The 13,380-nt window shown below is 37.2% G+C and overlaps 1 protein-coding gene across 1 annotated transcript; it reads right to left on the minus strand.

The window, feature by feature from the left end:
- Positions 1 to 2,852: 2,852 nt before the first annotated feature.
- Positions 2,853 to 7,560, minus strand: LOC128492265 (uncharacterized). The gene is made up of 8 exons (XM_053464760.1): positions 7,505 to 7,560; positions 7,254 to 7,357; positions 6,604 to 6,746; positions 6,102 to 6,290; positions 5,102 to 5,284; positions 4,162 to 4,321; positions 3,671 to 3,788; positions 2,853 to 2,973 (listed from the first exon to the last, which is right to left on the minus strand). The coding sequence occupies exons 2-8, from the start codon at positions 7,354 to 7,356 to the stop codon at positions 2,868 to 2,870; spliced, it is 1,002 nt and encodes a 333-aa protein (XP_053320735.1). The 5' UTR covers position 7,357; positions 7,505 to 7,560; the 3' UTR covers positions 2,853 to 2,867.
- Between the last annotated feature and the right edge of the window lie 5,820 nt (positions 7,561 to 13,380).

Here is a 13,380-nt window from a genome sequence, read left to right on the forward strand (position 1 = left end):
GTTTAATATTCTAAGCAAATGGGATCAGTAGAACCAGCAGACGTTCTTTGGATGAAATTGAACACTCTAAAGCATTTCCATGAAAGTGGAATAATGATAGAAATGCACACTTAAGATTAGTTTTCTCCTTCGGAAATGGTTTATTGTTTTTGTAAAATAAGAGCAAAAACACTAAAAATGCAATCAAAAATTAACACAAAATTAGATTTTGTAGTGTAGTAACTTGTTATTGGAAGGCTCTGCTACTTTAAAAAAAGCTAAAAGCCTTATAATTGCATTTTAGTTAGTCAGACTCTCTAATTCAAGGAAAGAACTGTTGTGTTTATTATTGTTAGAATGTTCATTTTGATCTATGTAGCACATGTAATTCTTTACAAAGACAAATATCAGTGCAGAGGTAAACAAACTAGCAAACTATATGAATAGCTTGAAAATTGCAAGAATGAATAGTCTGAAACATCTCAAGGCTGCAAGTAAAATCATATCAGAGGAGCAATCTGGAGAGAAGAGTTAAAGCACAAAGCTACCACCAGAGCCGGCCTTAAGTGTTCTGGCGCCCTGTGCGGACTACTCCTCTGGTGCCCCCCCATCCCAAAAAAAGAAAGGAAAAAAATCTCCCCCCTCTGCCCCTTCTCACTATCTACCACCTCTGCCCCTTCTCACTGCCTCCCCCCTTCCCATTCTCACTGCCTCCCCCTGCCCCTTATAACGGCCTTCCCCCCTGCCCCTTCTCACTGCCTCCCCCCTGCCCCTTATCACTGCCTTCCCCACCTGCCCCTTGTCACTGCCTCCCCCCCTGCCCCTTATCACTGCCTCCCCCTCCCCTTATCACTATCTACCCCCCCGCCCCGTCCAACATAGGGCCTGCGGGCCCCTGTAAGGGGGCATGGTACAGGGTGGCTGTAAGTGATGTGCAGGTCCCATACTGTTGGCATCATCAATACACAAGGGGGGCAGCTATCTAGGTTTCAGCATGCACTGGCTGACTTGGCATGACAGGAGTGTGATTGCTAACGGCAACATTGTTATTTAATTTCTTTGTACACTTTTGGTGTGCTACTTACTTGTATTAAAAGTGTGTTTATTTGTTTTATTTTTAAAGGTGTGTGTGTGTGGGGGGGCAATTTCAAGTGAACCCTGAATTTTCGGTCAAGAATTTTCATTTCGGTGCATCCCTAGAATAAATAGAACTATTTAATTTTTACTAATCCAGAATCCTGAATCTGTAGTCACTTCAGAGGATAAAACTTTCTAGGCCCAGAAATCAGCGAGAGGAAAAGTAAAGGTTTTGTGTCATTTACTTTATTTCAATCTGCATATCTTATTAAAGGCCATATTTTTTCTCAGAGAAAAATGAGTGCGGCCCTCGCACGGATACAATTCTGATGAAGTGGCTCACTGCAGAAAAAACTTGGACACCCCTGAACTAGGGTCAGCCCCACTGTGTCCTGCCTCAACTGTTATCAGTCGTGTTCCCACCAGTGATTATCTATTATTCAAGATTATAGGCCCCAGTTTGCAAACATTCAGTTTAGAAAATTTGCTGCTGAATGGTAGTTGAGTGTATCTCCACAGCATCCTCAAGCTAACAGCAAAGCCAAATCAGTTAAGAAGATAGAGAAGAACGTGTGCAATAAAGCAAAGAGTGACTGTAAGGACCCCATGGAAGGCCATCTTGCATTGGGAACTGAGTGCATCGGTACTAGATTAATGCAAAAAATGTCATACCAAGTGTGCCAGAAAAAATATGACTCAAGAGGCAAGTGTCTAAGTTGCAATATGACACATCTGCCAAAGAACTATCTGTGTTGAACATTGGTAAACAAATTAATTTTTTTATTTGGTAATGGAATTCGTTACCCGGTGCCCATTCACTCTCACCCTTTCATTCACTCTCATTCTCTGTCGACCATGTCTGCTTCCGGTTCTTCTTCTTCTATTTTTTATATTCTCCTTTATCTTTTCAGACATTTTGCCCACACTTGAAGTTAGGTTAGGCTTTTGGTGACGACCTGTCATCTGTTTGGGGAAAGTATGTCACCGCAAGTGCTGCCATTGTGGCAGAAGTTCCCAAAGGGTTATGTCTCTGGAGAAGGTAGAGAAACCTTTAGAGAGCTTGGGAGAGTGTGACTAAAGTTGCCCCACAAATTTCAGATGAACAATTATGAGCTTTTTGCTTCTTTTTTGAAATCCACAGTTAATCATGACATATTAAACCTGGGGCACCTGTTTTAATTAAACCAGCAGTTAACCCATTAGTCACAGGGAAAAAACGGCTCATATTTGTTACAAACACTGTTAAGTTCATTAATAGATTTTTAAACTAAAATGTGCCTTTGATGCTGTCTGCAATCACCTATAGTATCCTGTTCATTGACCCTTCAAGTGTCTACTGAGCCAAAATGTAGGCAGCAGTCAGAGCTGATCCGTGCAGCTGCTAGTGACCCACTTTGCAGGTTTTGTTGAAAAATGTACACATTGATATATATAGAACAAGGATACAATACCATAAAATACAGGTTTTGTGCCTTTGATCAATTTTTACCTCTTTGATCACCCTATGGTCCAATGTTGTCCCTTGCTTGTTTTGGAGAGCTTGCTTGTTTTGAAGGCGTTAGTCACACAAGGGTGAAGAAGAACAAACATATAGCTCAGTATGTGAGCCAGTTTCGGTGGTTTGTGGTTGGACATTCAGATTAGTAAAGCGACAATGCTGACATTTTTCATAATGACAGAAGACCAGAATAACTTGAATTCCTTTAATTATAAACTGAAATTTGCTTTTGCAATGATATAATATGAATTGTGTAGGGTAAAATTGCAAAGCATTAAAAGATTTGTTGCAATATAAAAATGCATTCACTTCTTCAGTCAAATGAGAAATCCAGAGAAGCTGCAACTTCAGCTATATTGCACATGTTAACATTTCGCTTCACTTTTGCAAAACCTTCTTCTCCCCATTCCTTGCCCCAACTGTATATAAAAAATAAAAACATTTAGGATAACATGTAATAAATAGCAAGTCTCAAATTTAGACACAAATACAGGGTATATATGATAAGAGAGTCTCATAAACTTAGACACAAATGTAACGTATAAATAATATGAGACAAAATATTCTAATCTCTAGGATAGATTGCACCCAGGTCTATTTACTATTGTCCCAGGGGTCTAGATAATTTGTGCTTATTTGTGTAAGACATCATACAAGTGATTGACAGAATTCTACTGGACACTTTCCTTGTGCTCATAATGATTGTTTAGACAAGCCCTTATAGTAACGCTGGGGATTTGTCAATATAATACACATGGGAGAGCTGGTCACCTTCAGTCCAAAAGTCAAGCTAAACCAAGTGACCGAATAATACACAAATCTGATAGAGAACATGCTCTATATGCACTCAGTTTTGTCCAAAAAAATAATTTATAACAAAAACAAGGTGCAGAAAATCAGCTGGATATATATACTGGGGGGGGGGGGGGGCAGGGGAACATGCAAATGCATATTGGGGGATTCTGTAGAATCCTTCCATGCATTTGCAAAAGAAAACAAGTCAGCTGTTATATGCATTAAAGTGCATATTATGACTGAAGTGTGCCTGTAAAATTTAACATATAAAAAACACATTTAATAGATATGATATAAATATATTGACAGCTAATAACACACCTGTTCTTTATGATCCAATATTCTTGCTCTTCTTCATCATCCTTACTCTTTTCAGTCCCGTAACCCACAATAATTATTGCATGATTTGCCTCTTCAGCACATTCTCCATCAAATATACCTAATGTCATAGAAGGGAGGTATCTGTGATGCTCAGAACAATTAACAGTTCTTGTGTTTTTATTTTACAGATATCATATTATCATTAATGATAAAATTCATTAATAGGATTATCATCTTTTCCAACATAACTTGAGCTCATATAAATTCATTAGGCATCATTATAATAGTTTTACCACTGATCACTGGTAGACACTCTGAAATTGTGCATGAACCAGCAAGTCAAAATCTATGGTGGTGTTTGTCAACATCCCTTTAAACCTTGTTTACCACCTAGTATTTACATCAGGAGAAATGTGCAGACTAGATTGGATAAATGGTTCCTATTTGTCATCACATCTATTATAAATTTACTCTTGTCCAATGCAAATTACCTTCCTTATATAACATAAAGTCGTCACTAGCTGCGATTCCGATGGTAATAGGTCCATTAAATGCCACTGATGCTGCCATGTTATCTTCTCCAGGCAGAGTATAGTATTTTGTCACATTCAAACGTATTGCTTTATCTTCGTTAAACGAGCAAACATATTTCTGTTTGAAAAAAGGAAAATGTTAAATAAGATGTATTCTATCAATATATAGTATAGTGCCCAATACTTTTGCTTCTCAGCTACATATTATGAATGTTGGTGTTAGATCCTTGTCACAAAACATCCTGAAGTAATATATTTTCTACAAAGTGTGTCTAAATTCTAAATTACATCTAAGTCCCAAGCATTTCCCCCTTAAAATATGATATTTAAAATTATTTGTATTTAGTGTGTTAACTGTACTTCATTTAGTGCAGTAAGGTAATTTTTGCTTATTTATTTGACAGTTTGTTTTCCACCACTCGAGTTGGAGCTCTCTACAGCTTAAAGCCAATATTCTCAAGCCATCTTAAAAAGGAAAAATGGTTGGTATTTAGTATGCATATGTGTAGAACATATATATTCAGTGACTGCACTGCCATTGGATGGTGGTTTTCTCCATAGCATGTTGTACCTGGTGCTGTGCATCCAGCAGGGGGAGCACTGGGATAGTATGTCATATCCCAGACAGCGACTATGTCGATAAGTCCTGGGGGTGGCTGGGGGTATGACGGGCAAGGTATGCAACTGTCTTATTTATAACAAAAGTTTAATGAATGATACTTAGAATACAAAGTGCTATCATACTTTTGTTCTAATTGAGTCCCCTGTTAAGAATGTTTTTCTCCCACAACATGAGAAATATTATTTCAAATGTAAAGTCCCACTTTAAAGTTTAAACACCATTAAATGAACAACACAGCTAAAAAACTACTAGGGTGATGATGATTGAGAATCCTACCTTTTCCACATATTCATAGTCTTTGCTCCTCATGATTCCATGTTGGGTAACGTATGCCAAAGCATCGACCGGGAATCCACCACAACAACCCTGATTTTTTGGATCACAATCCACAAGCTGCTGTTCACTTAGTAAAGGAAGTTCATTATTCTGAATACAGTAATGTGATTCAAGCACACCCACCTTAAAAAAAAACAAAACAAAAAATGCCATGAGAAGGAAGCAAATCTGTTGGACTCTTTGGCACTTTCTTTAACTGTTTATTAAATTCCCAAAAGCGTCGATTAACCTTTACTCATCCCTACCCCCCACCTCCTTTCACCCTATCCATTCTTTAATTCAATGGGAGTACAATAAACATGGAAACCATGGTCGAATGTAACACCATTATAGTGCCAAACCTCTGGTCAATATGGTACAAAGTACCTTCGTACCCTAAAACCAATTTGCACTCAAGCTCAACCTTATCCTATGTTTACGATTTTTGCGAATCAGAGGACATTTCCAAGTCCTTTAAAATGTTGTACCTTTTTATGCATTTTTGAACACCTTCCTTTCTTATATAGTTCACATGGTGGGGACACCATAATTCTACAGTTTTTTTATGAGAAGTGCATCTTTGTACACCATTTGTATGTTTTTTTTTATATGTTTGTTTGTGATTAAGGGTATCAGTTCAATTTGCAGCTTTACTATCACTTAAGCACTGTAGACACACCTTGTTTTTTTACATTTATACCCTATTTGCAAAAATATATTTGTTTATCTAAATAAACTATCACTTTTGCATAATCATTATTAAATGCAGGATCTCAAATCTGTGAAATATGGGGCAAGGCTCATATATTTCATATTTTTTTTTCATGTTCAATACCATATAAGCTGCATAATGTTCACTATTTGATGAGTAACACAATGGCCTCATTTTACCCTAGCACATGTTTTAACAAAATATATTAGAAATATAGAAGAAGAATATATAGAAGAAATATATTTTTACCGCTGAAAATGCCCAGCAAGATCCACAAAAGCCGCCTTGATTTTTAGCTGGTGTCACACAGTTTGATTTCCTCCAGTCAACCTCCTCTGGAATATTTGTATTCCTTACATAACTGTCTGTGGCAATATTGCTTATTGTTGATTTTCTGTTGTTCTTAAAGCAGCTCTTTGATTTCCATTCCTCTGTGGTCTGAAACAGTCCAAATCGGTAATTTTACATTTCTAACACTGCAGATGTATATTATTCTCCTATATACACAGAGATATGCTTGGCAGAAATTGAGATTATGGGACATTGTGTAAGTAACATAAATTACATTTTACAACAACAAAAACATCACCACCAATTTGGGATATGGCGAGGTATGTTTCAAGGTTTTTAAGTGTAATCTCACTTGAATTTTCTAATTTGCATGCATTATAATCGTCTATATAATATGTATGTGTATTTTTCTAGTGGTAACTCTATGGAATAACTAGACAACAGACATTTGTTAATTTACCATATCTGCAAAATGGTTCATTTCCATTCTGTAACTTTTGAGGCCTTGGTCTGCAAGCTTGTTATGTTTCTGCACTTTTTCCCAGGTGGCTTCCCATGCTTTCCTCCGAAATGATTCCCGGTTGTAATTTGGGTATTTTTTTCCTAAGGTAGAATGCATTTGTTACTATAATTATCATAAAATATGTCAAAGTATAGTTTTGAAATTTGTAGGAATACTGTGCATTATTGACAAATATAACTTGTATACAATTATATATATATATATATATATATATATATATATATATGTATATATATATATATATATATAAATGTTAAACAAATGATAGTCCTGTCATGATGGAGTTAAACCTTGTAAAGAAAATAACTAATATCCGAAGCTGTAAGCTGCTTTCTCCATCTGAATGTCAATAGTGCCATTTCAATAGAAAAAAATATTTTGTTTTTTTTCTCACAATATTTCCTGCATTTCTACAAAACTTTGGCCTCCCTGACAGAACTGACAGAACTCTCCAATTTTTACCTAAACTATAAGTACCTCACATGGGAAATACAGTCTTGATAAGGGGGAAAATATCAAATAAGGAGAAAATAAACAACAACAAATCTAAAGAATAAAATGCAGAGCATATGGATGAAGGTATATACCATATTTAGTTTTCCATGCGTTCCACTCTTGATCAAGGAAATGAGCAGCCGAGGCACAAATGACGATCACAGAAAAAATTAACAGATGTTTGTCGAAATGCATCCTAAAAGACAATAAGCATAGTCTTTATACATAACTCTCCATAATTTGAAATTAAAAATTAAAAAAAAATTACATTCAATTTTCTTATCTTTCAGTGTAAGCCATTTGTAACTTACCTAGGGAGAAAATGTAAGTTATTTTAATTTACCTGTATGATGTGGCTCTTCTACTACTACTGAATAAGGAGACCTCTGCTCATAACTATTTATATGTCATTAGAGCTGTTATCTAAGCCACAAGATTTCCATTTTAAAAATCAGATAAGCAGGAACAGTTGTTACCACAATGATAAGACCTCTGACTAATTGAGGAAATGACACAAAAGAGCTTTGTCTGTATCATGCTTTACATTATTGTAATTATGGAACAAATGAAAAATGCAAATTGATACAGAAATGAAATATTTTTTTCTTCTGTAGAAGTCATAATCAATGATCCAAGTTAAAGATATTTTTAAAGTTATTCACACTTAGCATTGTCAGACATGAGTTTGGTGAGGAAAAACTTGAATGGCCCGCACAGAGCCCTATCTTCAACCCCATTGAACACCTTTGGGATGAACTGGAACGTCGATTGTGAGCTAGACCTTCTCGTCCAACATCAGTGCCTGACCTCACACATTCTCTAGTGGTTGAATGGGCAAATGTTCCCACAATTGGTTGATGGGAGAGGAGGCCCCTGCAGGCGACCAATAGACTCACTCGCACGGCCCTTTAACTCCTGACGGCGAACCTACGGATTTCCACTAACGGGAGCGGAAATCCGTAGGTTCGCTGTCAGGAGTTAAATTTGGAGCTGGGAGACAGGCCAAGTTCCCCTCAGGAGTTGGTTGATGCCAGAGGAGTCTCCTGCAGGCGACTAATAGGCTCACTCGCACAGCCCTTTAACTCCTGACAGCGCAACTTGGCCTGGGGAGACCATGGTCTCCCCGTTCCAAGAGCTAAAAATCCGTACAAGCGGCTTTATTGGTCGCTCGTACAGACTTTTAACTCTTGGAACAGGGGGACCAGTCGTCTCTCCCGGCCAAGTTGCGGCACCAGGATATTAAAAGTCTGTACGAGCAACTCTATTGGTCGCCAGCAGGGGGCTTGTCTGCCATCAACCAGTGAAGTACAGGTATACTTCATTGGTTGATGGCAGAGGAGGCCCCTACAGGCGACCAATAGAGTTGCTCGAACGGACATTTAAAATCCTGGCGCCAAAGCTGCTGCGTAGTCCGTACCGCGTTAACCCCGTATTAACCCCTTCTACAAAAAAAACAAAGAAAAAAAATGAACATGAAGAATGTACACGAATATACTTCCTATGTCTCCTGCTTCAATTCCTTGAAATATAAAAGCTGAATTAAAAAATATTCCTTGTTTTTACATCTTGTCACAGCTTGTGATGTGTGCTATTTGATGATGGACCTTGTAGACGATCTCATGGTAAACCAAGTTCTGTTAGTTATGTAAGCTAAATATAATAAAATATTTTGTGCAAATGTAGGCGGGATTACATTTTAAATAAAATATAATAAAATGACTACCACTCTCTCTATTGCATACCTGCTAACAGTCCCGAATTTGCCGGTATAGTCCTGTTTTTGGTTACTGTTCCATCAAATTCGGTCCTGTCCTGGCATAAAAATACTACCTATGCATTGCACTGTGTACAGACATCTTTGCGTTTAAACTGTGTATATCTAAGACACACGGCCTAAATGCTTGCAAATGAGCTCCAAACTCCCTAGTATCTGGACTGGGTAGCCTAGAACTCAATGCTGCAGGATCACGCAGAGTGTGTGGTCCTGCCCTCTTTAAGCCCCACTCCATTGTGTCCCGGGAACCTGGAAGGAAAGGTTGGTATGCTATTGGGGATTTTATAAGTTATAGAACAATAGAGAAATAATTCAAAATGTATTGTTCACTTTAAGTTTACAGTAAATATATTTAAGCTGGTGGAATGTGCTTTTATAATTATATCGTTTTAACGCAGTTTTAAAATCTGGTTTGATGGCTGACAAACAGCTGTATTACAATTTTGAATACTGCAAACAATCTCATTAGCTACTGATATTTATAATACCGTATTAGTACAATATTATTAAATCTTGCCAAACATTTGCTAATATTCAGTGGATATGGTTAGCTAATGCCACTTGCCCACTTAAATTATATAGGATATTGCTAAACAAAAGTCAAAATGTTATATTGATTTATTAATTTGAGCTGAAGAAAACTAAAGTCCATCAAGTGCTACCGAGTTGAAAAGGCATGAAAACCCATGTTCATGATATTTACTTATTTAAGTCAAGGGCCATCAGTTTCACTTGATGGATGAAATATCTCCTCACACATCATGTGTGGGGTGCTTAGACATCATACTTTTCTCACATAAAACCCCAGATATGTTCATTTTGCTGTAAGTGTCAGTTTTGGGCCCTGCGTACTTCTTATCCATTCTGATAATGTGTTGTTTTTATCTTTGAAATCATGCTTCCTGACATAGATCTCCTAAAATGTGTTCATCTTAACGGTTTGACCAATAACGCATTTAACATTTTTTCCATTAAACTATTTTAAGTTTATAAGAATTTTATATATAATTAATAATTATATACAATAATTATAATTAATAATCCATCATTTTGTGAGGAATTCTGTCACATTTCAACATATGCCAGGAAGATATGCCGTCTGGCATGAAAGGAATAAGACAAAATTCTGTGTAAAACACGGCAAACTTGTGCAGTCTGATTTGTGTGAATTGCAAATTTACAGAATTTTAGCAAATTTGGCTGTTTGTACAAAGCCACAAAAACAAGGCAAAAAGCTCTGAAATTTGCAGGCCTTTTCACTCACTCTCTCTCAAACTCTTATTCTTCTTCACTCTGTCTCTCACCCTCTCTAAATGTTTCCCTACCTCTCTGCTGACCACTTCCACTTCTGCCCCATCTTCTTGGTCTTCATCTTCTCTCTTTCATCTTCTATCTTCGTCCACATCTCCACGAACAAAACCTGGCGCAAAATTAAGCCAAAATGGTGGTACATCCGATGACGTCCTCTCGCCCGATTCTCCAATCGGATGTGAGGATATCCCTGAAATTATTCCCTAAGGTGAACTTCCGCCAAATTCTGTGGTGCATTTGGTGATGTCCTTCCACCCGATTGGAGGATCAGGCGTTCCAGGTTGATGCGGATGAAGATAAAAGAGAGAACATGGAAAAGAGAAGATGAAGGACAAATGTTTCCCTACCTTCTGTGCCCAAAGAGTGAGCAAGAGTGAGTGAGAGTGTAAGTGAGTGTTATTCCATTTCTATTTTTCTACTATCTGCCACTATTTTATATATTATATCCTTTTTTCTGTAAATCTATTACTAATTGCCCTTGCCTGAGGTTGAAAATTACTAATGGAAAGCATTTTTTCTTATTATTCCAGTTTTTCTTCAATTATTCTTTAACCATTTTGATCATGATTTATTGTGGACTTCAAATACAGTATGTATTTTTGTCCATGTCTTTAAAATAAGTTTTAGTTTTAAACTTCCTTTCTGTTTCATTAACATATATCATTAGAGCTAACAATTTTACAATATTATCGGGACAGGAAAGGGGAGGATGAAAAGAAGGTAGTATTGCTTAATAAGTCGCAGTTCCACACATTGGCTATAAGCGTTTGCCATCCTGCTCATTTTAATAAAATCGAAAACACTTCTGATAATTGTTTGAACGTATTCAGTTATGTCAGCATAAAGCTGTTCACCGTTCTATTTGTGAGGCCTTATGGCTACAAGTCACTTTTCTGGTGCAGGAGGCTGGGCAGTGAGTGCTTGCCAAGCTAATTGGGCATCGGCTAGAAATAGAAAAGGTTGCTTTTGGCAATTTAATAGGGGGTTCCTAAAAGTTGGGTAGCATAAGGAGGAGTGAAGAGAAGTGGTTATGCCACTGTACTTATTTGTGTATCTTTCCAATATATTGAGAGTAAATGGTTTGCAGGATTAAAAAATAAAAAGACTAAGGAATCTCTATATATATGGTGGTGAGAAGAGATGGGATGTGATAGAAACATTTAAATATATAAAGGGGTTTAAGGAGATAAGTTTATTTCAAACGAGAAGGAATGTTGAAGCATAAGGTCATAAAGCCACAAGATGAGAGCAAGGACTGTGGAAAGTTTTGATTCATTACAGCTTGCGGGATGTCACGCTGAAGCCACATTTTATTAAGCAAAACTTTACTATATAGAACTCTTACTACAGCAGATAGAAAATAGTGATGTGTGTAAACTTATATGTATGTATATATGTGTGTGTAAAACGAGTTAAGCGATCAATCAATATCACAGCAATCAATGCTATAGTGTCAAATGTCAATACAGTAATACATCACTGAGCCAAGTAGTTATCACTCCTCTAAGCTGATTAACTCGCAACTCAGCAGGGACTGGGAAACCCCTCAGAATAGTCTTTTCGAAGAGAGACTTGTCTCTGACGCAAGGATCCCTGGATCCGTCCTGGGCTGCCCATGCATGTTCTTGCAAACAACGCAGGCGAGGGTTTAAAGTTGGTAGTTGCGGCCTTAGGTTTTTATAGCTGTCCACACTTTCCACAATCTTCCAGGGATGAGTGTCTTTACGTCATGGTGTTATCTCTAGGTGGCTTCTTTTTTGTGACACAGGCTAGCCCTCCATGTTATGATGCTGTCCAGGCACCCTAAACAGAGGTCCTTTGCCATTTTGTTCTTATGTGCCTGGGTGTTTCCTTATCTATTCAGCACAGTGGTCTGTACATGTTGACGCTTGACGCCTAAGTTACAAGTTATATGACTATAATTAACTAATTAACCCTGTCGTGACCGAGCCCAGGAGTCATATTATTAAAATGCACTACATCATGAGATGTTGCTGAACACATATTGGAGACTTGTTTGGCAGTGACATACGCCAGGAGCTGTAAATCCATACCGGAAGCGCAATTTTTGTGATAAAAAAACCAAAATAAATGACTACCACAAAGTTTGACAAAGGGTGGTAGTAGAATTAGTGCATGGAAAGGGTTAAAAACCAGCATTTGAAATACATTGGGGTGTCTAGTTTTCAAAAATATATGGTTTGAAGGGGTAAATTGCATTGGCTGGCTTTAAAGATAGCACATGTGGCAGAACGACCAGATTTGGGGAAAAATGGTTTTGAAATAGCAAAACGCAACTTGTACTTATAGCCCCATAATGTGCAGAAAAAAGCAAAAAAACATTAAAACATTGGGTATTTCTAAACTCAGGACAAATTGTAGAATCTATATAACAGATTTTTTCATTACCTTTTTTGGATGAGTAAAAGATTTTTCAAATACAAGTGAGAAAAAAGAGGTTTTTTTTTCAATTTTCCATCATATTTTATTATTTTTTAAAGGCAATTAGATGATATGATCAAATTGTATCTGAAGAAAACCCTTCTTGTTTTGAAAAAAATATATATAATTTGTGTGGGTACACTTAATGGGTGAGGATAATAATAGGTGTATGTTGCCACTTTTTATTGTAATGTTATAGGGGTGATCTAACAAAAGATTTAATGGTTATTGTTGGGGTTTGATTGACTAGTGGGGATTTACGAATTATTGGAAGTCGCACTTTGAGGACGTTCTATTTTTGGTTGCCTTCTTATTGGCCTTTTTGGACCACGAGAGTTGGGAACTGATTTCCTATAAACTGGCTGGGGGAAGAGTTGTTTTATGCTCGTAGTATCACCTTTTCCCCCAAAGGGATGCCTCATAATACGTTTTACCCTTAGACTTCAGCCTAGGGCCTCTTCTAATAGACAAGGATGGCACCTTTCCTTTCGTTTTACAGGGTTTTTTATGTTGCCTTACATAAGATTACACATTGCATATGTTATGGTGGGTAAAGGTGATGGAAAACCCTTCCACTTAAATTTAAGGAGTAGGAGAAGCCTTATTAAACACTCATCTACAGACACCAGACAAGCCAGAAGGCTTATTTTTCCCTCAGAAATCTCATGGTGCTGCCACAACCACAAGGGATT

Source organism: Spea bombifrons, chromosome 4 (genome assembly GCF_027358695.1).
Source record: "Spea bombifrons isolate aSpeBom1 chromosome 4, aSpeBom1.2.pri, whole genome shotgun sequence".
Lineage (NCBI taxonomy): Eukaryota > Metazoa > Chordata > Amphibia > Anura > Pelobatidae > Spea > Spea bombifrons.

Coding starts and splice junctions, on each gene's coding strand:
- LOC128492265 (XM_053464760.1), bottom strand. CDS start 7,356: ATGCATTTCGACAAACATCTGTTAATTTTTTCTGTGATCGTCATTTGT. Junction 6,291..6,603: donor TGAACCATTTTGCAGATATG/GTAAATTAACAA, acceptor GGACTGTTTCAG/ACCACAGAGGAATGGAAATC. Junction 2,974..3,670: donor TATTGGATCATAAAGAACAG/GTGTGTTATTAG, acceptor TTTTATATACAG/TTGGGGCAAGGAATGGGGAG.